At 37.6% G+C, this 24,263-nt stretch overlaps 2 protein-coding genes across 12 annotated transcripts in view; both read left to right on the top strand.

Moving 5' to 3' along the window:
* LOC105035083 (nuclear pore complex protein NUP133) overlaps window positions 1-11,320 on the top strand; it is an 88,162-nt gene extending 76,842 nt beyond the window's left edge. For all 11 annotated transcript variants that reach the window (XM_019847208.3, XM_019847212.3, XM_019847207.3 and 8 more), the window contains 2 exons: window positions 8,059-8,126; window positions 10,339-11,320. In XM_019847208.3, the coding sequence (XP_019702767.1) occupies window positions 8,059-8,126; window positions 10,339-10,884 (614 nt within the window). In that variant the 3' untranslated portion in view covers window positions 10,885-11,320. The remainder of the gene's footprint in view (window positions 1-8,058; window positions 8,127-10,338) is intronic.
* A 3,517-nt stretch (window positions 11,321-14,837) lies between these two features.
* LOC105035084 (chlorophyll a-b binding protein 5, chloroplastic) lies at window positions 14,838-16,279 on the top strand. Its single transcript, XM_010910494.4, has 2 exons — window positions 14,838-15,090; window positions 15,385-16,279. Exons 1-2 carry the CDS (start codon window positions 14,945-14,947, stop codon window positions 16,034-16,036), a joined length of 798 nt encoding a protein of 265 aa, XP_010908796.1. The 5' UTR covers window positions 14,838-14,944; the 3' UTR covers window positions 16,037-16,279.
* Window positions 16,280-24,263: the final 7,984 nt, after the last annotated feature.

Here is a 24,263-nt window from a genome sequence, read left to right as displayed (position 1 = left end):
TGCGTATATTTCTTCATTAGAGCTAGCACCTAGTTATGATTTTAGAGGAGGTTTGCTGTACCGGTCAGTACTGATGCACACTAATTGTACTAGACCATATAAATACCATTTTGATGTGGTGGTATATGGGGCATATTGACACTCATTATGCTGAATCGACCCCCATATTGGGCATATCGATGTTGTAATAGGATGGTGCCAATAGAGGTTTTAGTATCTACATGACGAACCTTGATTGCCATTTAATACCATTTCCCTATTTTCCACTTTTGACTTCACCCTAAGCAAGTGCTAAATATCCTTCACCACCAAGGATTGCGGAACTGCCCCAAATTGCTTGGTTCGGAGTGTACCAAGCTATACCGATGGTGGACCAGGATGATTTCGATATTCAAAACAAGAAACTGATGGAGGGGGAGAGGAAGAAGAAAAGAGGGGAAGGGAGGGAGAGGGAGAGAATAGAGTTGGTTGCTGAGGTGGCCAGAGAGCTGTGGAAGCCATTGGAGGGTTAGAGGAGGGGTTTTGCCCTCCGCCTGATTGAAATAGGGGCAGTCATCTATGCCTATTTCTTTTTTTATTTTGCGAAGTTACAAGGAAGTCGGCAACATTTTACTTGACTTCACCTTTTCTTTTTCTTTTTTTTTTTTTTGCATACTTAAGAGAAGCTAGAAATGGAGTTGTTGATTTCACTTAAACTTTACAAAGAAAAAAATAAGGGCGAATAACCTTTGTTTCGATCAGGAGGGCAGAGCCCATCCTTTGGCTCTCCGATGGTTTGTGCGGCCCTTTGGCGGTCCTTCGACAACCTCTGATGACCCTTTGATAGCCCTCTCTCTCTCTCTTTGCCTCTGTCTCTCTTTTCCTCTCTCATGTTCATCTCACTCGTCCTTGCTGTCGTGTTGCGCTGTGCTCCACCATCTCTCTCCCTCCCTTCTTCCCTCTCCCTCTTCCTCCCTCCCTTGTCTCTTTTCCTCTTTCATTCTCCCTCTCCATCCTCTATGTTGTGTCGATTCAAGCTCAGCACAAAATGGCATGAGGTTGTACCAATCCGTGCCACCGGTCAATTGGTCTGGGCCCCAATACCAGCATTGTGAATCTTGTTCACCACCATATAATTTTTTTGTACAAGCTGTCATGCATAGATGTAGCTTCATGATCATCAAATCATTCGCCACCTTGTAGTTCGAACCATTATCTATGACTACTTGGACAACTTAATCTCATCAATTGTCCCTCAGCGAGTCTAGAGTGTATTGAGTCATGAACTTTTTTGGAAGCGTCAATTGGAGTATGGAAGGTATGCTTGTTATAATAGACTAAAAAATTGATATGCTCGTCTTAGTCGATCCGGACCAACCATCACGTATAAGTATAATTCATAAGTATCCTAGTTGCTTTGTAACTCTAAATCCAAATTTTGTTATCCCTAATCTAGTGCAAACATGTCCATTGTATCTTATAGGGGGTGTTTTATATCTATATAATGAAATTATTTAATATATTACTTCTATTTGCTTATTTTTCTAATCAAAATAAATATTAATATTAAAAAATAATATATTACAAGTATAAATAAAAATATTAATTTTATAATAATCATTAATATATCTTTATAGGATTAATAATTTATATGATTAATAAATATATTTTATGGACTATATCATGGGTAGTTTTGGTATTATATGGTTAGTAATCTTCGATTCTTGTGGAATACTAAATAGGTTACCCATGGATATCTGGTTAACTTTAATCACTGGAATATAGCATATCAAATATGGTGATCTTAGATCATCGAGTGTAAAATTATTTTGGGATAAGGATCACCATTGATCTAAGATCATCTTGGTGATTCTATTTGGGTCATCAGACACCCCCATAGGGTATAAGAAGCTCAATACTTGGACCAACTTTTTGCACCTCTATGATCATACATAGGACATAAAGTGCTTGTTGTGGCAAATGCTGGGATGCGGTTGAAATGGTACCACTTGTTGATTGCAATCCTTATTTCTTTTTCTTGTTTATGTAGTCAATAATTTTGGCATGCTTTCATTCCAGATACGGATGTGCTGCAAGATCCATATCATGGATGGTCACATCTTGTCGGACTGGTTCCTATGTAACTTGGTAGTTTGACCACGTGAGCATGATCCCCCTATTGCAATAGAGCCACCACCCTCTTGAACTTAAAGTACCCAAATTGCCGTTTGTGCCTTCTGACCTTTTCATGTTACCGCTGCTCCTCTATAGAGGCCCATATAGCTTCTTGTAGATGAGTTGCCTCCATGTCATCTGGATCAGAATCCTGATCATCATATAAATCTTTGCAAACAAATCTCTCCTAGGCCAATGCTCAAGTACTTCACTTTGAGGTTTAGTGACCATCTTAGCCTCTCTCGGACTCTGTGGATGCTCCCTCATCATCACTCGAACATCCGCAGTTACGTCAAGGGATTCTTAATATCAATAAAGCCTTCCACAAGTATTGTTTCAGTTAGGTGAGTCTATCTCCATTATTGTCTAGTCCATGTAATTGCATATCTACTGGTGTGAGTTCCTCCCCATTTTCCCATGATACCACTAATATTTGGGTCCTTTTGCTTTTTTACTGCTAGGTTCTATTTGGTTAGAAACAAACGCAATTTCAATAACAAATTTCCAAAACCAAGCTAAGGTCTACTTGAAATCTTTATTGTTCAATTTATAGTAAATTATTTTAAAATTTAAAATTTCTAAACTTAATTATATAACTATGATTTAAGAGTAAGTTCGATTTTTGCTGCACTCACCTTCATTTGTGTCTCTAAATTGCATGGGCATGTAATAATGCATCTTTATTTTTTGCTGTCAACTTTATGTTCTTCGATTTATTTGCAAGTTTTAAGTAATTGTTTAATTAGTGATTATAATTTAATTTGATTAGTTTAGATATTTATTGAAATGCATCGTAAGTACTTAACACTTGCTTTAAATTCCCTGTACTTGTTCCAATTTTTAACATTTAATGAAGTTTATTTATAAATTCTAAATAATTTTTATTTGACAAATTGAATCAAAACACAAAATTCGAAAAACAATCATTTCTGCCTCTAAAATCTAATTACATGATTATGTATCTGTATATTTTTCAGCTTTACATTAATTTATTCAAATTTTAATAAATTATTTGATTAATAATATAATTTGATTTGATTATTTCAGATAATTATTGAAGTATAGGATAAATAATTAGAAATCAGCTTTAAGTTGACTACAGTTGTTCCAACTTGTTACATCTAGTATATTTTTTTAATCTTAATTAATTTTTATTAGGAATAAATAAAAGTCATAGAAATTATGGAAAACAGTTTTCCTGAAGTGTTTTTTGAGACAACCCCATGGGTACTTCATATGCTTTTCCCAACCTGAAAATAGCATTTTGGCTAGAATAGTTTTAAATTAGATTTAATTTTGGGTGCTAATGAGTGAACCCAGAATTTACCGAAAACATGCATGCAAAAGTTTAACATGTGTAATAATAATGTTAAAATGCTGCATTTTCTTGTTATTTTTTATTATTTTAATAATTGATTGATCTTGAAAATGTTGCAACTTTATAAAAATTGATTATATATTAGACATTAAAAAATTATAGGATTGTAGATTGATCCTTAGTCTACAACATATCACAATTTTGTACCAAATAAGAAAAGGAAATGGTTTCCCCGATTTTACTTTATCTTGGTCAAACTAATGGTAGAAAATGCTCATCTTACCTAGGAGCTTCTTGGTGATGAGCAACCAACCATAGTCGTTGAAATTGCAGATCACATAGCTTGTTCCCTTTCTCTTCCTCTGTCTTTCTTTCACTCTCTTGGTTATTTGTAGCATTTAGTTGTGGCTGTAGGGGTGATGCTATGATAGGCATAATAGCTCATGACACCGCAAAAGAGAGGCATTGAGACATTAGGTTTGGGATTCAGTTGCACTTATCTTCAAAAAAATATCAACATGTGAGGTCAAGAAAATGCCTATTATGGTTTTGTGTAAGGATCAGAGAGTGAAGCCGAGACCAAATCCCACTACATTCCTTAAAGGGAATCATTCCATCATGCGAGATCTAGCTTCCTTCCATTGAGAACATTGGGATGTGGGAGTTGCTAGTGTATTTCACTCCCCATCTTGGCCAGGACCACCATGGGATGGACAGGGTGCCTGGCATACAACGAATTTTTGGTCCTGCCTCTTCCAAGTCCTGCTTTCTCATAGGGACAGATGGGACAGCTGTTACTCCCCTCATCCCACCGATTCTTAAATCTTGGGGTGATGATGGTAAACCGATAATCTTAATGATGATGATGACATGTTATCTTTTTTCTTTGTTCAATAGGCCTATGTCACATACATCTCCTTTCTTTGTTTTTGTTGGTCTAGTAGAGATATCTCCGGGCTTATGTGGTGGTGTATAACTATATTGAATAATTAAACATGGTCTTTATTTCTGGAACATAATTATTGTTTTGAAAAGCAGTCATAGTGGTTACTATAGTGGTTTTGGACCTAAACCTCTATGCTATGTGCCATGGTGGCCTCACTTAGCAATTGGGCCTATAGCACCTGATATAGTAGGTGATAAGCTGCTACATTATTGCTTTATAGTGGGTGCTATGTCTTAAAATGGGCTGGGCCGGTTCTAATTTAACTTGTTCACCAATTAAGTAATAATATGACTTGTTCAGTGTTTATTAAGAGAAGGGCTAGTTCACTTATTTGGTGCCCTAATCAAATGGAGTGGGGGAAAGAAGAGGATAAGAGAAGAAAGGAGAGTGGGGAAGAATGGAGGCATCCCTCAAAGCTCCAATCTCCACTGGGACTTCATAGCTGCACCACTTGTCTTGCTAGACATTTCTATTTTGTGGTTGACGTTACATGATTGTGGATGCCTTTATCTTTTGAGTGACATTATAACTCATGGATGATAATATTTGATATCAAATTGTGGATCTTTGCATTATATAAATGTTGATATGCTATTATGATAGTAGGTTGATAATACCTTACAGCTTTGTCCCTATTTTTTATTTTTTGCATGAAGTTGATATAAAGGTACTTTTTTAAAATACTTTATAGGGAAAAATCATTTGTATGTTTTAACAGCCCACTATGGGTTCATGGCATTTGCTATCCACTACCCACTATGAAAACCCTGGTGGCTATGCCCACTATCTGCTTTTATATTAGTCATGTCTTTAATTGATAATTTCTTACTCATTACTTCAAATGCTTCTTTATTTTCCTATTATTTTGCCCATTTTTAAAGTTTAAATCTTACAATTTGCACTCCAATGCAAGGCCTGATTCAATGTGATATGTTATGATCCCAGCCTTGACATCATTGGTTTTGACCTTGGAGCTATCTTGCATTTACTATGGCAAGTGCTAATCTTTGGGTTAAGCCGAGTATCCACTACTCGAACACAAACTATATTTTCCAATCTTAGCCAAATTCTAACCTAATCTATATCTCTACACCCATATGTTTTACTAGACTCAAAAAATCCAGTAAGAAATGGTGGATTGTTTTTTTGATAGAAAGATGCACATTTTGGAGTTTCCAGACAATTTTGCCTCTGGATCTAATTATGAGAGGGTGATAGACATTTAACGAACATCTAATGCTTATTTGCTAAATTCTTGATGCATGTTTACTTGATTTCTATTTATCTTGTACTTAGATTCAACGACAAAATCATTGGAGACCCCACAATGTCTTTTCATGCATAAAAAAAAAAAAATTCCGACTTTTCCCACAAAATCAGTAACCAATATATTTTGATGCGGAATCCATTTTGGATTGTTATATAGGTTTTTCTTTTCCTTTTTTCCTTCCCCCTTTTTTCCCTCCGCCTTTTTTTCCTTTTCTTTTGGTGGTGTTGGTGGGATGTGGGGCTATTTTGGGCCGTTTCTTGGTTGTAAGATGTGGAAGGGCAAGACTGAGGACAGACAGACTGGTAGAAGGTTGAGTAATGAGTCATGCTTAATCATCATCCTCTTGTTTGTCACACCAGTGTCCGCTAGCACTGTTGTTGTCACCTTCACCTTAAGAAGGGGACTAGAAACTTCACTTTTGATAGGGAAAGGGTGTTGGGAATTTCCTCAGTTGAGATGGGTAAACAAGAAGGAAAATATTAACCATATATTATATGTGGGTTCACATTCATTTTATGATAGTGCCAGGCTGTAGTGTGCTTTGACCTGTACCTGAACCTAATTTAGTAAAGTTTTGGGTCTGAATTTGAGACCCAAGTATTATACTTCATGCCAGTTTTAAGCTGGATTAGTTGGCTGTAGGTCCCCACTGGTGTTCCCACCAGGTGTGATGGTAGTATAAATGTGGCAGGGTTGTGCTTAGCTGGAGTGGGTGCACCAGTAAGCCATTTTTTGTTGTGAGGGCATGAATTTGAGTTAAACCATGGGGTTCAACCAATGGTGTGGTATCTCAGCTGCAACAATTGTGTTTCTCTAAACCATGGGGTTTCAACCAATGGTGTGGTATCAGCTGCAACAATTATGTTTCTTTACTGTTGGAGCAACTGGCAATACATCACAACAATTTGTATTCAACCTTGTGGCTCTTTGTTTAATCCTCCTTTCCTCCTTTCCTTTCTATTCCTACCTCGCCCTCCCATGGCTGTGTATGTTGAAAATCTCTGCTTTCCTGGGCCACTATTTCGGAAAACCACCTTACCAAAGCCCTTGCCTTGTCCTTTTGTCACTTCTGACCTCTCCTTTGTTTACTGAATCTGAGTCTATTTCCACTAACAGCACACCATCCACCTCCTGCCTGCCATAGTTGCCGCCACCTCTCTTGCTGCCTTCCTGCCAACTTCCTTGCCACTTGCCTCTGCCAGGGCACCCCAGTGTTGCTGCTGCTTCCAACATTCCCCCTGGTTTCTCGTCTATGGCTTTGTTCCTTGATAGACCTCACCTTCTCTCTTCTAATAGGAGCTTATAGGCTCATTGATCCCCTTTTTTCTTCAAAGCATTTGGATGACATAGTTAATTGAGGTGAGGAATGTCGTGGTGCAGGGTTCCAGGCTGTTAGAGAGAGAGGTGGGAAGTGGAATTCGAGAATGCGGTAGTGATTAAAAAATGGCAGTATCGGACTTTTACTGTGTTTCATGTAAGCAAACATTGAAATAGGCATACTTAAGGCTGATGCGTTGAACTGTTTTCCAACTGTGAGGTGCCAATCTAATGGCATGCCCAAGTGGGGACAGGATGCCAGCCCATCCTAGCATCTCTCTCTTGTTGGAATATCAGAACAAGATGAACTGGTTCTCTGCAGTAACAGTGAGAGAGCAATGTGGTAGTATTAGAAACGTTGCAGAACAGGTACAATTATTATTACGAAAGCAGGAAACCAAGAGGAGATATACCTACTTTATCCTCTGTTCTGTAATTATTAACGAATCTCATTATTTTAATAAATGAAGAAAAAGATCATTGTTGTATCCAAGCCAAAATGTAATCACTAACAAGTAACTTTATAAGTTGTTGAACTGAAATAGGGTGGTAATTTGTTTTCTGTTTAACACTTCAAACAAAGTTTTTCTTTGGTCTCCCTTAAATTGTACTCCTATGTACTTGACCTTTTCCAAATTTAAGCTGTAAGTAGTTAATGGTAGGAACAACTTGGATGGCAGCAGTTAGTATCTTGTCATTCAACATTAGAATACAAACGTTACTTGAATTATGCATTTCAATGCTGATTTTTTAATGTGGTTAGCATGCTTAGCAGGATATCTTAAATGGCAAACAGTTTCATGCTCTCTGTACATGGTGCTATAGCTAGTTGAACTTAGACAAATGCATAGTAAATTTTATGAGCTGCCAGTTCTCTTTGGTCATCTTTCTGATGTAATTTACTGACTTTTATTTTACAAGTCCAATAATTATCTAAGTAATATTGTGCATGCAATTTGCACCTATACTGTATATTAGCTAATAAGTCTTGGTTTGGTTTATTTGCGCGTTAGCTTCATTACTTGTAGCTAACGAGTTAAAACTAATTAACAGGAAAAAATGTGGGTTTTGAGATGAAGGTCAGACGCATTGAAGCTGATTTGCAGATTCTAAAGTTGCAGGTAATGTTTATTTACGAGTTTGCTACATTTCTTTATCTTGAAAATTTATTCTTATTCTAGTTAATTCTGCTCTCAATATATGCTGTATTTTGTTGCATCATTGGTAAACCATCACTTTTATTTTTAGAAGAAATCACAGGGTTGTGATTTATGGAAATCTTTCATTGAGTGGTTTTATAGTAATACATAATATTTTGTATATGATGAATATTTTTACTATATTTTACATTGAATTTATGCTAAATGGAAAGGCCAATTAGTGTTTTTCCTTCGTTGAAATATTAAAAGAATCATTTTCACTTGTACCGGAAGACAAAATCAAAGATCTTATCATTCCGCCAATGGGTTACATGAAATCAGTAGTCTTTTTATCTGTGAGCCATACAAATCAAACTTCTCATCCTGTGGATTGCAAACCAATATCAATAACAAGTTTCAGTTTTCACCAGCCAAACAGGGCCTGTTTGGATATTCTTGCAGGAATCAGGCCTGTTGGCCTACTCAGCCCGCATCTTCTAAGGGCCTACTGAAATCCCAGCCTAAAAGGTCTGCAGGAAGAAAAAACGGACCCATGGAGGCTTTTTTTCCCCTTCCTGCAGGATCCAAGCAAGGTTGGTTGGGTTGGTGTGGGTCATGTTTAAAAGGGCTGCCTAATCCATGACTCCAGCAGGAAATTCAGCCCAATCCTCCTGGATTACCCAAACAGGCCCTTAGATCTCTAACTCTTGTTTGCTTGGGTGCATGAGGATAAATTAAACAGCCAAGTTAGAAAGCAATGAAATTCTCCCTTTCTTCCAATCCTCTATTAACAGTGGAATTAATCAAATAACAGCAAAACTTCTGGTTTTACAGATAATTTTTCCCTCTTTCAATATAAGATAGGAGCTAAAAACTATAGCTAATTTTAGGAGAGTGATCTTTTCCTTTCAAGGTTGCTCAAATAGCTAACCTTAGGCTGCTCATTTATCCATCAAGATTTATAAGTTCTACAGATAGGGCTGAAATTGGATTGGATACAGATTGGATATCTGTATGTCCGTACTCATATTTGTTTTGTTTGACAAATACGGATACGAATACAAATATTAGTCGGATGCAAAAATTCATATCCATATTTGATTTAAATAGATATGGATACAAATTGGATACTAAAAGTATAGATATGAATATGGATATAAATTGAATAATTAAATTTTATGAGCATAGAATCAAAAATATTACTAAGTGGATGTTAAGTAAAATTAGTAGCATGTTAATATGGTTATGTATTTTCCTTAAAAGTTCTTGAGTAATATATAAATTTAAATAAGATTATAAATAGGATCGAATATTTAGATACGAATCGGATGATTGTCTATCCATTTATATATATCCATTTTTCTTTGTTAGATATAGATATGGATACGAATATTAGTCGGATGCTCAAATTTCTATCCATATCTGGATATATTCAGATATGAAAATGGATCCGGTCAGATATTATCCGGTCCACTTTCACCCCTATCTATAGAATGTTAATAATCACAATTTTGTTTGCACACTAGCAGATGGTTGGAGTTACATGATGACCCATTCTTGTTCTTTTATAGTCACCTAGTATATTATAGTGAATGCTCATCTTATCACATGTTTTGTGCGGTTTTTCCTATAAAGTGAACAAAATGGATAAATTTGAAGACTACCGGGCTTGGGCTAAATGCGAGTATTCTCAAACTGCAATAAAAGTAGCAATTAGTTATGCTCCATAATTTACATTCTAAATATTGTACAAGGAAGTTACTAGTGTATTTAGGTTTCCTGCTGTTGTGGGAGTCAATCTCTATTCACTCTTACTTAAGAAGACCACTCTCAAAAGTTTCATCACTGGAATAATTTCTTAATATTGTTGCATCTGAGGCTAATTAGGAAGTTATATTTTGCTTTCTAGAATGTAGTGCTGGTTTATTTTTTATATGGCTTAAAATTCTAGGGTATTCCAGAATCATTAATTCCATATTTTCGAGTTTATATCTTATCTCATCAGTGGAGGCATGCTTGAAATGGTTCCATAATGTGGAATAACCAGATGACCTAGCCATTGGAATTTAGATGGTTAAAACATGTAATTGGCATTTGGTGTGCATGCTTGAGAAATTAGTGGCAGTATAGTTAGTTTAGTTGATTTTATGGTTGTCATCATCTTTTTCGTTGCGCTTTTTGAACTTTTTGACAGGAAGAAATTTTGGGACGTCTTACAGACACTAAAGAAGGCCTGGACACTAAAAAGCCACTTCCTCCAGGAGAACTAATTGAGATGTGCTTGAGAGGGGGTCTGGAACTATCTTTAAAAGCTTTTGAAGTGTTTGCTTGGACAAGCTCATCCTTCCGTATTTCCAACAGAAGTCTTTTGGAGGAGTGCTGGAAGAATGCAGCAGACCAGGATGATTGGGCTGCGCTTTGCCAGGCATCAACAACAGAAGGATGGAGTGATGAAATTGTCTTAGAATCTCTGAGGAACACTCTGCTCTTTAAGGCTTCAAACCGGTGCTATGGACCTGGAGCGGAGACCTATGATGGTGGTTTTGAGGAAGTATTGCCTCTCCAAAAGGAAGATATGGGATTTCCAAATTTCAAAGAGGCAAGCTCTTCAGTGGAGGGACTTCTAATGCAGCACAAGGATTTTCCTGATGCAGGTAAGCTGATGCTGACTGCAATCCTTATGGGTAAGGAAGGAAATGATGCCGTAGTTGAAGAGGACGTGGCTATGGATTCCCAATAAAGTCCATGTTGGGTTTCAATCTTGTCTTTTTTGGCTTGATCTATATCTAGGTTGACTGCTTACTTGAATCAGAGTCAACAGTTGTATCAGTTTGAGCTGTTAGGCAAGCAAATTGCTGAGGGCAAGGAATGTACGTAGTGAATGAGATATCTGAGTCTAGGTGCCTCTTTCATGAGACTTGTATTGTTCCTGGTTGTAGAGGAGGGCAAGCTTACCTTCTTCATGGTTGACACCTAAGAAAACTGTTTTCCTGTTGTAACTTGATGTACTCGTGGAATGTTAATCTGTGAACCGCTGCTTAGAGGGCTCCCTGGCTGGTTGTAAATGATAGGCAGGTCTGTGCTAAAGTTTTCCCTTTTCTTGCCCAGTCGCATCGCATTGTTGTGTTACTTTGACCTCTCGGAGAAATGTATTATTGCTGATATTCTGCCTACCATTCTGTGGTGTTTCTCATATTTTATTGTTTTTAATGGCTGAAATGTCAAATACATCACTGACAATTCATAGCAGAACTTTGCTAGTTGTAGGAATGATAGTATTTAGAAGTATTTTTAGACAAATATTTTGTAGGTTGTATATACGTTCATGATAATTTTAGGCTGGTTATGGTGAAGACAAGAAATGCTCCATTCTGGCATGAGCTCTGTTGGACCATCAATGAATCAAAGACGTGTTATGGACGGTGATCATTTTAAAATGTGGATTGGAATGTCTCACAGCAAAGTCCCAGCTTCTCTGCCTCTATGCTTTTTATTAGCTACTGCTTCATGCTGTGCTGTCTAATAATTTTCTTCAGCTTCGCGTGTTTGCTGCTGCTTTGGAGCTGTTCCCATTCGCCTCCCCAACAGGGCTGAAATCCCATACCACAAAAAAAAAACAAACAAAAAAAAAAAACATGGCTGAAGTTGGATCGGATACCTATGTCCATGTTTGTTTTGTTTGATGGATATGAAAATTATTGGACGTAAAAATTTATATTTATATTTATTTTAAATAAATATAGATATAAATTGGATATTGAAGGTATAGATATAAATATGGGTATAAGATGTGTTGGGTATAAAATATCCACAGCCGAAGTCCTCAGCGGAATCGACTACATGACAACTGCAAGAAGATTCCGTCCGGACTCCTACAGGAGTCGGACTCCGTCAACAATTACAACCGCGAGCAGACTTCGTCCGGATTCCTACGGGAGTCGGATTCCGCCAACAACTACAACTGCGAGCAGACTTCGTCCGGACTTCTACGGGAGCCGGACTCCGCCAACAACTACATGACAACCGCAAGAAGACTCCGTCCGGACTCCTACGGGAGCCGGACTCCGCCAACAACTACAACCGCGAGCAGACTTCGTCCGGACTCCTACGGGAGTCGGACTCCGCCAACAACTACAACCGCGAGAAGACTCCGCCCGGACTCCTACGGGAGCCGGGCTCCGTCCTCAACGTCAACTGTCGGTAAGCTGTCCGGACTCCTACGGGAGCCGACCTTCGCCTTTAACTTTGATTGCAGGAAGACTCCGCCCGGACTCCTACGGGAGCCGGGCTTCGTCCTCGACTCCAACGGCTGCAGACAGACTTTGTCCGGACTCCTACGGGAGCCGGACTCCACCGACAACTCCGACCTCAAGTTGACTCCTCCTGGACTCCTACGGGAGCCGGGCTCTGTCCTCAACATCAACTGCTGGTAAGCCCCGTCCGGACTCCTACGGGAGCCGGACTTGACTTTTAACCTTGATTGCAGGAAGACTCCGCCCGGACTCCTACGGGAGTCGGGCTTCGTCCCCGACTCCAACGACTGCAGACAGACTTCGTCCGGACTCCTACGGGAGCCGGACTCCGCCGACAACTCTGACCTCAAGTTGACTCCTCCTGGACTCCTACGGGAATCGGGCTCCGTCCTCAACATCAACTGCTGGTAAGCCCCGTCCGGACTCCTACGGGAGCCAGACTTGACTTTTAACCTTGATTGCAGGAAGACTCCACCCGGACTCCTACGGGAGCCGGGCTTCGTCCCCGACTCCAACGGCTGTAGACAGACTTCGTCCGGACTCCTACGGGAGCCGGACTCCGCCGACAACTCCGACCTCAAGTTGACTCCGCCCGGACTCCTACGGGAGCCGGGCTCCGTCCTCAACATCAACTGCTGGTAAGCCCCGTCCGGACTCCTACGGGAGCCGGACTTGACTTTTAACCTTGATTGCAGGAAGACTCCGCCCGGACTCCTACGGGAGCCGGGCTTCGTCCCCGACTCCAACGGCTGCAGACAGACTTCGTCCGGACTCCTACGGGAGCCGGACTCCGCCGACAACTCCGACCTCAAGTTGACTCCGCCCGGACTCCTACGAGAGCCGGGCTCCGTCCTCAACATCAACTGCTGGTAAGCCCCGTCCGGACTCCTACGGGAGCCGGACTTGACTTTTAACCTTGATTGCAGGAAGACTCTGCCCGGACTCCTACGGGAGCCGGGCTTTGTCCCCAACTCCGACGGCTACAGACAGACTGCGTCCGGACTCCGTCCGGACTCCTACGGGAGCCGGGCTCCGTCCTCAACCTCAACTGCTGGTAAGCTGTCCGGACTCCTATGGGAGCCGACCTTCGCCTTTAACTTTGATTGCAGGAAGACTCCGCTCAGGCTCCCACGGGAGCCGGGCTCCACCCACTACCCCAACCGCAAGGAGGACTCCGCCCGGACCCCTACGTGGGGTCAGACTCCGACCACGGCCGAACTTCAGCCGGTAGGTCTGCACTCCCAGGCCGTAATCACGGCCACGATTCTGCTACACTTCCTGCGGCGGATTCCGCGCAGCTCCACCACTCCCTAACAGGCCGCAGTAACGATCGCAGCACTGCTCTACTCCCTACGACGGATCCCACGCGGCTCCATTACTACCTGACAGGCCACGATAAACGGCCGCGATCCTGCTCCACCTCCTGCAACGGATACCGCGCGATTCTCCCATCCGCTGGCAAATCACGACAACAAACGCCGCCCCACTTCACGCGGCAGACTCCACGTGGCACGCCCCAGTGATAGCCACGGGTCCATTCCACTACTCTTCGCAGCAAACTCCGCCTGACCTTGGGCAGCCCACTGCCAGACGGTTACAAACGTCGCCATCAATCCGCTACCTCCTCCGCCTATAAAAAGGGGGACCCAGATACGTTATTCTATAAGCTCATTTCTTATCTCAAAACTCTGCTAAATTCTCCGTTCGAGCGCTCCATTCTTGTTGAGGCAGAGAACTGACTTGAGCGTCGGAGGGTCTTGCCGGAGCAACCCCACCTCCGGTTTAGACTTCCCTTGCAGGTCCCGGCGGCGACCGCGACTTCCCCGACTCCAGCTTCTCCGGCGCAAGCGGATTTTTGCACCAACAAGATGGATAATTAAATTTTATGAGTATAGGATCAAAAATATTATTAAGTGGATGGGAAGTAAAATTAGTAGTTTAGTAATTTGTTTATATGTATATTTTTAAAAATTTTTGGGTGATATATAAATTTAAATAATATTATAAATAGAATTGAAAATTCAGATGCAAATTAGATAGTTATTTATTTATATTTATATTTTTTTTTTTTTTTATGGATAGAAATACAGGTATGGATGTTAATTACATACTAAAATTTTTATTTATCATAGGATAGGTTTGGATAATAAAATGGATGCCGTGGAATTATTGGATTTAGTTCGACCTCTTAAGAACTTGAAAGATCTAAGAAGACGATAAAACGAATGGCAATTCAGGCCAATCATTTCTACTTCCCGTGCATGGATGAATCGGTTGGGAAAGGGCCCAGCCCCACTTCTAAGCCATCGGATGCTGATGCCCGCCACCAAGATCTTTCTACCACATGGCAGCATCTGGTTAGTGCTGGCTGCAAAGAATCAGCTCCGATATCTGGGGGTTGAAGGAGAGCCAATGGCTTGGGGCGGGCGTGGCAGCGGCCTCATCCACTACCTCCTACATCCCTCCCATTAAATATCTCCTCGCATATCACTGGTGGCGCCACTAGACTTCCCTCCTACCTTATCCTATCAAAAACTCTCCTCTGTAATGGCTTCTGCCTCCGCGTTCCAACGCTCCGCTTTCGCTGGTCAGACTGCGCTGAAGCGGCAGAATGAGCTCGTCCAGAAGGTTGGCGTCTTCGAAGGCCGGATCTCGATGCGCCGCACCGTAAAGAGTGCTCCCCAGAGCATGTGGTACGCATCATTCGACGACCTCGCTACTATATTTACCCTTTCTCCTTGCTACTTTTTAGTGGTAATACTGCTCCTACCACGCTCTTCCATCATCTCTGCTGTTATAAATGCACTCCCTTCTGGAGACCTTCCTCTTGCTTGATAAACGAGTACATGATAAACAAAATGCTCTTTTCTTGAATAATTTAACCCACCGATCGCACAAGCTGCCTGGTTAATTCGAGCTTTTTTTTTTTCTTTATTTTTTAAAAATATTTATTATTATTATTATTATTTTTTAACATTAACAAATAGGTATGGACCGGACCGACCCAAATACTTGGGTCCGTTCTCAGAGCAAACACCTTCGTACCTGACAGGGGAGTTCCCAGGGGACTACGGGTGGGACACGGCGGGGCTGTCCGCCGATCCGGAGACATTCGCCAAGAATCGAGAGTTGGAGGTGATTCACTGTCGATGGGCCATGCTGGGCGCCCTGGGCTGCGTATTTCCTGAAATCCTAGCCAAGAATGGCGTCAAGTTCGGTGAGGCCGTTTGGTTCAAGGCCGGGGCCCAGATCTTTTCTGAGGGTGGCCTTGACTACCTTGGCAACCCCAACCTCATTCATGCTCAGAGCATCCTCGCCATCTGGGCCTGCCAGGTCGTCCTCATGGGCTTTGTCGAGGGCTACCGTGTCGGGGGCGGCCCATTGGGCCAAGGCCTCGACGCCATCTACCCTGGCGGCGCCTTCGACCCCCTCGGCCTGGCCGATGACCCTGAAGCATTTGCTGAGCTCAAGGTGAAGGAGATCAAGAACGGCCGCCTCGCCATGTTCTCTATGTTCGGCTTTTTTGTGCAGGCCATCGTCACCGGTAAGGGCCCCATAGAAAACCTCTTCGACCATCTTGCAGACCCGGCTGCCAACAATGCTTGGGCCTACGCCACCAACTTCGTTCCTGGCAAGTGATTCACTAATGAAATAAGATGCTTGCTACCACTCTTCTGCTACTCCCTTCTATTTTAGACTCTACTAGTGGTGTGACAACGAGTCAAATATATATATTTATATATCTGTATCTATGTATATTAACCACTGAGGTTCGCTCTGCTTGCTGTAATTCAATCTTTGTAGCAGTTGCTTGCTCTCTTGAGTGTGAGTTTTATGCGCAAAGACGGAAAAAAAATAAAGAAAGAAAGACTTGGTTTGCTACTGGGAGGGAACAAATTATGGCGTGGTGTCAACTCGAACAGTTAGGAGTACAGCTAATTACAGCTGCAATGTGAAAAGCCAAAGACAAGACCAACAACGTTGGTGTCCGTATCGTGCCAAAGCACAACATTGCTTCAACAAAAAGAAGAAAAAAAAAAAAGAAAAAAAAAAAAAGAAAGAATATACAGCCAAGTCTTTGCAGATCAACTCCTTAACATCAGATAGGGAATTTGTAAGTAGAGGTGGCAACAGGGGAGAGTTTTAGCTGTTTGACCACCTGGCACATTGCGACCTTTGTACAAATCGAGAGCACAGCAGTCTAAGGAGAACATCGGCTTTCAACAGTATATTTCGCCGGCATGAATGGAAATTTCCTTGTGTCCGTGTCAGGATTCCCACTTTAGTTAAGCAATAGAGCGGTAATTAATATGTTGAGGGACCCAAATTTGCTCTCCTGAACAGTGTTATATTAAATTTGGTGAAAGGAGTTCTACCAAAAAAAAAAAAAAAAAATCAAACAGTACTATAAAATATAAGATTAAAAGATTGACTTATTAGAACTTTATGAAACAATAGAACTTACATGAAGACGAAGCTATTGATGCCATTCAAGATCTCTCCAATCAATCTATCAAATCAGTCTGCAACAGTCTGCAATCACCTGCAATCATAAGAGAATCAAGCTGAATGTGTTTCTCTCAATTTTTCAATCCTAACTCCAATAATTTTTGATGGGGAGGACCTCACAAGCTCTCAGATGAATTGAAAATCAAGTCTGTAGGGACCGTTCTTTTATAACGTGTCTCATCCATCAAAGGCAGTATCTGAATCAGTCACAAAGATAGAAAGATAAATATTATCTACGATAGTTGTGTAGAGATTAACTTTATCATAATAATTATTAAGTATATCCTTATTAGTTTATCAGAGATTTATCTTTAGTCAGAGTTTAGATCAATTAAATTAACTAAAATAAATCCCAAAGTGTGTTAGTATAGGCCACACTCAGATGGGGCTTAATCGGATAAATTTCCAACATTCTCTCACTTGGCCCAACCTAACACAAGCATCTTTATTTTAATTATTTAAATATTTAAAAAAATTAATAAAAATTTTTCTAGATCTGATAATTAAAAAACTGATGTGGATCCACATAAAGAAAAACTTTAATTGCTCCATAGGATATACATTGTATACTTGATTATAGAATAATAATTAGTGTGAGTCATGGCAATCAATATATTATCTATCAACACATGATCTTTCATGCATCACAACACTAATGACATCTCATAATCAAATTTTTTATGTGAAATTTTACTGTATAAATAAATGAAACTTTATGCCTATTTCTTTATCATCTTTATATCATATGATAAATAATTGATCAATATAAAATAAAATAAACTGAACTTTATTATAAAACCCAATGTGATGATTTTATACATATTGTCTAATACATATCACTCATAAAATGAGCTAATGAGTCACATGATCCCTCAAAATTTGAGGAATGAGTCTTTTAGCCAGCAGATCTACAATTATCAGCTCTGTATAATATGTTCCATAAATACTATGTCATTTATTCTTTCACGAAAAGTCAAGTATTTAATACCAATATATCTACTGGTACTGTACTTTTTGTATTGTAGAAGAATCTTGTTAAAGAATTATTATCATAGTATATCTTTATTGATCTACTAATAGAGTCAATAACTCTAAGTCTTATGATAAAATTTTACAATCATATAGCTTATGAAGAAGTCTCATATAGGCTACATACTCTGCTTCCATAGTGGATACAGTGAACATGACTTTATTTTACACTTGCCCATGATAACACATCCTGTAAGTAGAAAGATATATTCAATAGTAGAATTCTTAATATCAATGCATTTAGCAAAGCTGAATCTTAATAGTCTATTACTACTTCATGATGATTAGACCGATTGTATTGGAGCATGTAAACTTTTATACTTTACAAATAATGCATTACTTTCTTTGTAGCTTTTCAATGCTCCATTTTTGGATTATGTTAATAATATCCAAGCATTGATACAACAAAAACAATGTTTGGACATATACAAATATGGACATAAATTAAATTCCTAACAATAGATGTATAGGTTATAAACTTTATTTTCTCTTTTTTATCTTAATTCATGGATATTAAACTTCATTATATTTATCACCCTTTACAATATGAGCACACTCAGGAGAATATTTTTCATTTCAAATTTAGTATTATAGAGATGTAAGTTCTTTAAGATAGTCAAGTAATCCTAAGAATCTATCTTTATAAATCTCAATATTGATAACATAAACGGCTTTACCCATATCTTTTATCTCAAAATATTGAGATAGAAACTGTTTGATTTTTTTAAGTAGTCCAAAATCACTATTGACAAATAGAATATTATTCACATAATACTAAAAATTATAAAAAAATATTATTCACATAATACTAAAATTATAAACTTACTCCTATTGACCTTTGAGTATATGCATTAATCAATAATATTTTTTTTAATCCAAAGAAAGTGATTATCTTATTAAATTCAAGATATCACTGTAAAAGTTTGTTTAAGTCCATAACTAGATTTTTTTAATCTGCAAACTATGTGCTCTTGTCCACTAACTACAAAACCTTCAGATTATTTCATATAGACATCTTCCTCTAGATCACTTTGAGAAAGGCTATTCTCATATCCATTTGATGTAGCTCTAAATTTAAATGAGCTACTAAGGCTATGATAATCCTAAAAGAAGAATAGGTCCTTTTAAAATTAGTGCCTTTCTTTTGTATGAACTCTTTCGCCATAAGTCTAATTTTATACCATTTGATATTTTCATTAGGATTCTTTTTGATCATATAGATCAATTTACAATCCATTGGTTGTACTCCTTAGGTAGGCCAACTTATTCTCAGACATGGTTGTTATCCATAGAGTCCAATTCTTCTTTTTATGGCATCCAATCATTAAGGAATCCTCACCTTTCATGGCTTGTAAGAACATCTCAAGGTCATATCTTTTTCACCCATATCAATCAAATACACCACACAATCAGGAGGTATAGCAGATTTTCTTATTGTAGTAGATCTTAAGAGAGCTATCCCTTGATCTGCTTGTGGTGGTGGTTAAATAATTATTTCTTCGATAATAGAAATCTTATAAAGTGAAACTTGATGAAGTGGTGGTTCCTCCTGAATGTTATCTCGAGAAATTACAATAGGAATCATCACTTCAGTCTATTTTTATTGATCCTATGATTGATTTTGATAATAATAAAATATTGAGTAATTGTAATACTAATCATATATTTCAAGATTGGATATAGGATTTTTCAGATGCTTAAAATAAAAAATTTATCCATAGAACAAATCCTCTCAATAAAGCTAAGTTAAAGCAATTTAAAGATAAAACTCTAAGTTTTTGACTTAATGAAGTCAACCCTAGAAGCATTGAAGCTGACCCCTGAACAGCCATAGGCACAAAATAGAAGAAATCTGAAGTCCAGAAAGTTCAAGAGTCGACCTTAGGGAGTGGCGAGTTGACTCTAGCATGTTGAAGTTTACTGGCATGGACAGCGAGTTGACTCATTGAAGTAAGAGACAACTCTGTTAGTGAAGATAGAAGATTAGATTTTTGGGACCACTGCTCGAGTCAACCCATGGACTGGTCGAGTCGACCTTTGGATTGGTTGAGTCGACTCATAAAGATGGTGAGTCAACTCTCTTAGAAAAAATATAATACGTGATTTTTTAGACCTGAGGGTGAGTTGACTCATGGATAGCTCAAGTCGACTCTTAAGGATCTAAGTCAACTCTTAATATGGAGAAGCTATAATGGCTAATTTTTTTGTACTTCTCCAATGGCCATTTCTCCACTCCGACGGTCAGTTTAAGCCTTCCGACGGTTAAAACTCACTCTTTAGCCACTTTCAAGTTTACAAAAGGCTAGAAAATTATTTAGAAAGTAAGAGAAAGGAGATTAAAGAATGAAATATGTCATTGTGTAAGAGCATCATTGAATATCTTTGAGAAATAAAAATAGAAAAAAATTTAAGTGCAGAGTTTTGAGTGTCTTCAAGAGAATCTTCACCACCTTCAGCTATATTCTCTCAAGCATCAAAGAAGAGAAGTTTAAGCATTAATTGAGCAATTCATCAGCAACTTCTTTGCATCTAAAATAGTTTTTATTTTCTATTTTACTTGTGCTAAAAATCTTATTCATTGTATTCTTGGTTTTTTCTTTTCAAGTTTCTTTTGGATGAAAGAAACTTAGGTTAAACTTGTTTAAGCTCAAAATTGGACTTGTAAGATTTTGGTTGGTGATTCTGCAAAATCAACTGGATTGATTGTGAATCCAAAAAATAAGCAGTATAAAAATTTTGGTTAGTGATCCTAGAAACCAACTAAATTTGTTTGTATATTTGAATAAAACAATCACACTATAATCAGGTTGATTATAGTAAAATTCTCAAAAAAAACTTGTAAAGTGCATGTAGGTGTAGGGTTGCACCAAACCACTCAAAATTTTCTATGTTTGTGTTGTGCTGTGTCTTGCTTGCTTTACTTGCTCTAAATTCTTATCTAGCATTGCTTTTAATTCTTACATTGCTTCTTCTATATCTTAATTTCATTGCGGCATATTGCGTATACCTCACAATCACTTAAGTTAGTTTAATTTGAAGTATATAATTGTTTAAATTTGATTTGATAGAAGTTTTTGAAGAATCCAATTCACCCCCCATCTTAGATTGCTAACATTTTGGACAATAACTGGTATCAGAGTAGATTCTTTTATATCCTTATTGATCTAACAGTCTTGAGCTAAAGATTATGGCAATCCTAATTGGTTCTTTATTTTCTGAAGGATAATTGACTTCTAGACCATCATTTTTTAATGGCACAAGTTACATATTTTGAAAACTATGCATGAAAATTTTTATACAAGCATTAGATTGTGACATGTGGGGAGTTATAACTAATAGACCTCACATACCTATGATTTCAATTAATGGAGTGCTTTCTTCCAAACCAGAAAAGAATTGGGATGAGTGTGATAAAAAGATAGCTCAACTAAATGTTATAGCCATAAATATTCTATATTACTCTTTAAATATTAGTGAATTTAATAGAATATCTACTTATGCTATTATAAAATAGATTTGGGATAGATTGAAAATTATTCATTAAGGAACAAGTTAAAGAGTCTAAAATTAATTAATTTATTCATAAATATAAAATATTTAAAATAAAATAACATAAGTCAATTTTGATATATTTTTTAGATTTACTGATATTATTAATACTTGAATGATCTTAGCAAAATATATATACTAACAATGAGCTTGTTTGAAAGATTATTAGGTATTTGCCAAAGACATGAGAAGCCAAAGTGATAGCCATTCAAGAAGTCAGAGACTTAAGCAAGCTATCCATGGAGGAATTAATTAGTTCACTCATGACACATGAGTTAAACATGCATCAAAATGAAGAAGAAGAAGAGGAATCGAAGAAGAGGAGAACCATCACATTCAAATCTACTATCAAATCCAAAGAAAGCAATAAGTGAAGATGAGGACTTGAGGCTATTTACTAGAAAATTCAAAAAGTTTTTCAAAAAAAAAATACTGAAGAAAAAGAAAGATAGAGAGAAAAAAAAAAGAAAATGTCATATGCTACAAGTATAGCAAGTTGGGGCACTACAAGTCGGACTACCCCTACTCAAAAGGAACCCCAAAAGAAGCAAAAAAGTGCTATGATGGCAATTTGAGGAGATAGCAATATTTCTAGTTTGGATGAAGAAGAGAAAGAATGTATTACTAATCTTTACCTCATGGCTCATAATAATCAGGTAAACATTGAAAACTCTTTCGAATTTAATTTTGAAAAATTTTATTAAAATCATTCATAAATTAATGGATGATTTCAAAAAGATAAAGCTGAAAAATAAAGAGCTTAAAAAGTTAAATATATTTTTTGCTGAAGAAAAGAATAAGATTTTTCATAGAAAAAGAAGATTTTTGAAAGAAAAAACTCTTTGACTGAAGAAAAAGAGAATCTTTAGAAATCTGAAAAATTTCTAGTGAAAGAAAATGCAAAACTAAAAAAAAAGATTGAAATATTAAAGTTTATATTTGAAAAGTTCACATTTAGTTCTCAAAAGCTTCAATTAATATTGAATAATTAAAAAAAGTATTTTTAATAGAGCTAAAATTAGATTTAATTTTTTAAAAAAATATAAATTTTTCATAAAAATTATTCTATCACTTACTTTAAGTGCAACAAAGTAGGTTATAAAATTTTTGAATACAGTATCTTTTGAAATGGTCATACTTGTGTCAATCAAATTTAAGTTCTAAAAGAAATCATGAGCACTTACTCTTATGGGCCCAAAAAAGTTTGGGTACCAAAGCTTAGAAAATAATTTTGCAGGTAAGCCAAGCATCTAATGGCATGCAAGGAGCAAATTATTAAAGAATGGATGTTTGGGACTTAAAATAGATAGATAATGATGTTTGATTAAAGCTAAATCTTTTTTTTATCATACCATCATTGATTATTGAAATTATTTGGTACAATTGATTTTGATGCCTTTTTAATATTTATGCATGATATTAGAACATATATTGTGATGATTTTATTCTTTATCTTGAATGTTTTAATGTTCACAACAAGTATATGAATTATCTTAAAATCTGCATGTTTCCTTAATTGTTTATATCATATTTTTTGATTGTTAATTATTTGAGAACCCTAAATTAAAATAAGCTTGATTGTACAAAGATGTTATTTGTGTGCAAATCTTATAAATTAAAATTTGACATTCTCATAAGATTTATGTGTATTAAAATTTTTCAAAATTGCATGATCTAAGAACTTCAAGATAAAACATCTATTCATAAAAGATCATGTGTTAGCTATTGTTGTATTGCATGATAAATCATGGCATTTTGATAGGTTTCAATTTGATCATTAGGGCTTTGTTAATCCCCTAATTGAACCTCACCCTTAGAGCTCTTATCTAGTTCTTCCTTGATTTAATCATATTTGAATTGATCGATTCATTTATTTTAATTTAAATATCATTTTTTATCATTGATTTGTTTTGTCTTGGATCCTTATCCTATTTGAGCCCATTTTTTTTAGATCAAATCTCCTTGAACTATTTTTTGTATTGAGGAGTTGACTCTTGGATCTAGAGAGTTGACTTATGATTTCAAAAGAAAAAATAGTTTTATAAGGAGCTGACTCTCAGTTTCAATAGAGTTCATCCCTCTTCAGGAGCTGACTTGTGTTTAACAAGAGTTGAACCCTATGTTGGGGATGGTCTTTTTAATCAAAGTCATCCTATTGAGCCGTCACTTCTATCTTTTTTCTTTTGAGTGAAAATTTCTTTCAAATCCTCTTCCTCCTAAATCGAAGCTCCCCCCTCCAATTTCAACCTGATTTTTCATAGTCTTGGTCTCCAATGGCACCTTGCAAACAAATCGCCTGAAGGAAGAGGACTCGTGCGGATCGTCAAGCCCTTCTCCTATGCATAAACAAAGAACCAAATAGAGGAATGACCCTGGGCAACTATTTCAAGGAATTTCAATATCATCTCAGCCATCTTTTGCTGCTCCTCCTCTTTTGCAACTGACTCCATCCAAAACTCCTCTATTTTCACATATTGTCACAATAGGTAGGAAAATTGATTTCACTTTCTTAGAGTGTGAAGGATTTTCTATTGTTTAAAAGATTAGAAGGATGGGTTAGGAATATCTCTGCTCTTTGGACTTACCTACATACCCTGGATTAGTAAGAAAATTTTATTATAACATGAAAGTGGGTATGGGAAGTTCGATTTTCAAAGTAAAAGGTGTACAAATTGAGATAGATGTGAATAGCCTTGTATGCACCTTCATATGCCAATTGCTGAGAGCAGATTTGATGATTTCACATAGAGTGACACTGGATTGAAAGTTATTTTAGAGC

Source organism: Elaeis guineensis, chromosome 6, assembly GCF_000442705.2.
Source record: "Elaeis guineensis isolate ETL-2024a chromosome 6, EG11, whole genome shotgun sequence".
In the NCBI taxonomy this organism is placed as follows: Eukaryota; Viridiplantae; Streptophyta; class Magnoliopsida; order Arecales; family Arecaceae; genus Elaeis; species Elaeis guineensis.
This window is presented reverse-complemented; position numbering and strand designations above follow the sequence as displayed.

Coding starts and splice junctions, on each gene's coding strand:
- LOC105035084 (XM_010910494.4), top strand. CDS start 14,945: ATGGCTTCTGCCTCCGCGTTCCAACGCTCCGCTTTCGCTGGTCAGACT. Junction 15,091..15,384: donor AGTGCTCCCCAGAGCATGTG/GTACGCATCATT, acceptor ATTAACAAATAG/GTATGGACCGGACCGACCCA.